Genomic DNA, 2,500 nt, shown 5'->3' with positions numbered 1-2,500 from the left:
CACTAGGGTTCACGCTGTACCTATTGGCGCGGAACCCTCAAGTGCAGGCGAAGTTGCAGGAGGAGATAGACACAGTCCTTGGAGATCACGAGGGCCCGCTCCTCCCCAAGCACATGGCACAATTCTCATACTTAAAGGCCGTGATTAGAGAAGCCTTAAGGCACGTTATCACGTTATCATAATTTCATGGAAATGGGTATCGTGCACAACACTGCGTTCCAAGATTCAATGAGAATATGTATATGTAGTCCATTCCTATAAAAAAAAATTCCCCTTTGCTTCAATTTTCATATTTGTATCTCTCTTTTTTGTCTATTTGTTATATATTTTGATATATAAGAGCCTTCTTTGAGTGATAAATTGACGAGGACTTCCAATTTCAGGATTTTTCCACCTGCTATTGGTATGGTAAGGATCCTGGACCAAGACGCTGTTCTGGGAGGATATGTCATTCCAAAAGGGGTAAGAATGAGAGTCAAGAGGATCGTGGTGACAAAATAATCTAATGTTGCTCATAGAGAACAATAATTCCTTCGAAGATAATCTAATAGTGTTATGTTTGTATCTGCGGTGGAAAAACACACAATGCACAAACAGGATTTAGTGATAACGAGTCAATTGTTTCGTAATCCACCTGGATTCCATCTGGAGATCTGTCTGTATATATGCATATATAATTCCTCCGATTATATCCCTTCTGCCGACGTTAGGTTCACAATGTTCGTTCTCTCTTTTGGAGTATAGGATAAAGTGATATATCCGAATGTGGTCGCCGCCTGGGACGAGAAGTATTTCCCACAAGCCAAAGAATTCGTCCCAGATAGATGGTTGCGCAATCGGCCGCTGGGTCCTATCCACCCGTATGCTTCCCTGCCCTTCGCTGCCGGGGCGAGGATGTGCATCGGAAGGCGGATCGCGGAGCAGGAGATGTACACCTTCTTGGCGAGGGTGAGTGGGCGTTCTGTGGGTCTGTGTGTGTGTGTGTGTGTGTTTCTTTGTGTGTTTTCTCTCACCATGTGGATGTTTTTTTGCACCATGTGGATGTGTTTATTTCCCCATGTGGATGTTTTCTAACCAAGTAATGTTGCTATTTTCTCACCAGGTCCTGCAGCGCTTCACAGTGGACTACAAATATCAAGATATAGATATGAAGACCCGCCTTATCGCCATGCCTTCGGAACCTCTGAGGTTTAGCTTCACCGAGCGCAGATAAGACGGTTCTTTGCAGGAGAACGGAGCCTCTGAAACACGCTGTGAAAAGGCAGACGTCACGCCCTACCCAAGTATAACTATCCAGGAAAAAATATGACGGTCAACTTGTGTGTCCGTGGAGAGAGGGAGGGGGGGAGAGAGAGAGAGAGAGAGAGAGAGAGAGAGAGAGAAGAGAGAGAGAGAGAGAGAGAGAGAGAGAGAGAGAGAGAGAGAGAGAGAGAGAGAGAGAGAGAGAGAGAGAGAGAGAGAGGGAGCATTAGTTTGGGTGTGTGTGTAAGTATTGAGTCATGTGCTGTTACAATCAGATGTTTGTAATATATCGGACAAAAGTTTCAATAAGCCAAGAAACAGTGGCATAATAGCCACTTACCTGCTTGAAAAACAGTAATTATAAATTAATGAATATATATATACATATGTATATATACATATATATATGTATATATATACATATATGTATATATATATTTATATATTCGCGCGCACATATATACATTTATATATAGATAGATAGATTGATACACATACATATATACACATATGTGTATATATGTTTGTGTGTGTGTGTGTGTGTGTGTGTGTGTGTGTGTGTGTGTGTGTGTGTGGTATGTGTGTGTGTGTGTGCGCGCGTGTTTGTGTGTGTCAGGCAGCAATTAATAACGATGATTTATACTGATGTTCATAATGATAATAATAAGTATAATGCCTTCCGTCACTGTGTTTTACTGACAATCACACCTTGATAAGATGCTATCCAAACCAGAAGAACAGTGACTCCTTAAATATATTGTACATATGTCCTTACCTGGTCTGATTATAACAGTGATAAAGATAATAATAATACTTATATATACACTTACAAAGACTCACGGGTGTGTGTGGAAGCGACCTTAGCCTCGAATACTTTCACTTCTGGGGAAAAGGAAACCAGATACGCCTAAATAATCGCGGTTGCTCAGACACACAGACACACACACGCACGCGCGGTTATGCGTTTCTGAAATATTATAACAGACGGCTGGTTGGATTGTGTATACTTAGACTCTGAGAAGACATTTGATAAAGTATATCATAGAAGACTATTATAGAAATTAGAACACTTAGGTGGAGCGAAAGGCAAACTCCTCGAATGGATGAAAGATCTTCTTCAAGAAAAATCTAGTTACTCGTCTCTACATGGAGACAAGTAATTAGCGGAGTACCTCAAGGATCGGTCTTAGCGCCGATTATGTTTACTGGTTTCATAAAAGATAAAGGATCATACATAAGCCCAGGTAGTTATCTGAAT

General features: G+C 41.2%; 1 protein-coding gene across 1 annotated transcript in view; it reads left to right on the top strand.

The window, feature by feature from the left end:
• LOC119580457 overlaps window positions 1–2,500 on the top strand; it is an 18,924-nt gene that overhangs the window by 5,292 nt on the left and 11,132 nt on the right. Inside the window, exons 8-11 of the mRNA XM_037928609.1 lie at window positions 1–160; window positions 384–462; window positions 745–948; window positions 1,103–1,188. The exon at window positions 1–160 is cut by the window's left edge and continues 10 nt beyond it. Of these exons, the coding sequence (XP_037784537.1) occupies window positions 1–160; window positions 384–462; window positions 745–948; window positions 1,103–1,188 (529 nt within the window). The remainder of the gene's footprint in view (window positions 161–383; window positions 463–744; window positions 949–1,102; window positions 1,189–2,500) is intronic.

This window comes from Penaeus monodon, chromosome 13 (assembly GCF_015228065.2).
Source record: "Penaeus monodon isolate SGIC_2016 chromosome 13, NSTDA_Pmon_1, whole genome shotgun sequence".
Taxonomy (NCBI): Eukaryota; Metazoa; Arthropoda; class Malacostraca; order Decapoda; family Penaeidae; genus Penaeus; species Penaeus monodon.
This window is presented reverse-complemented; position numbering and strand designations above follow the sequence as displayed.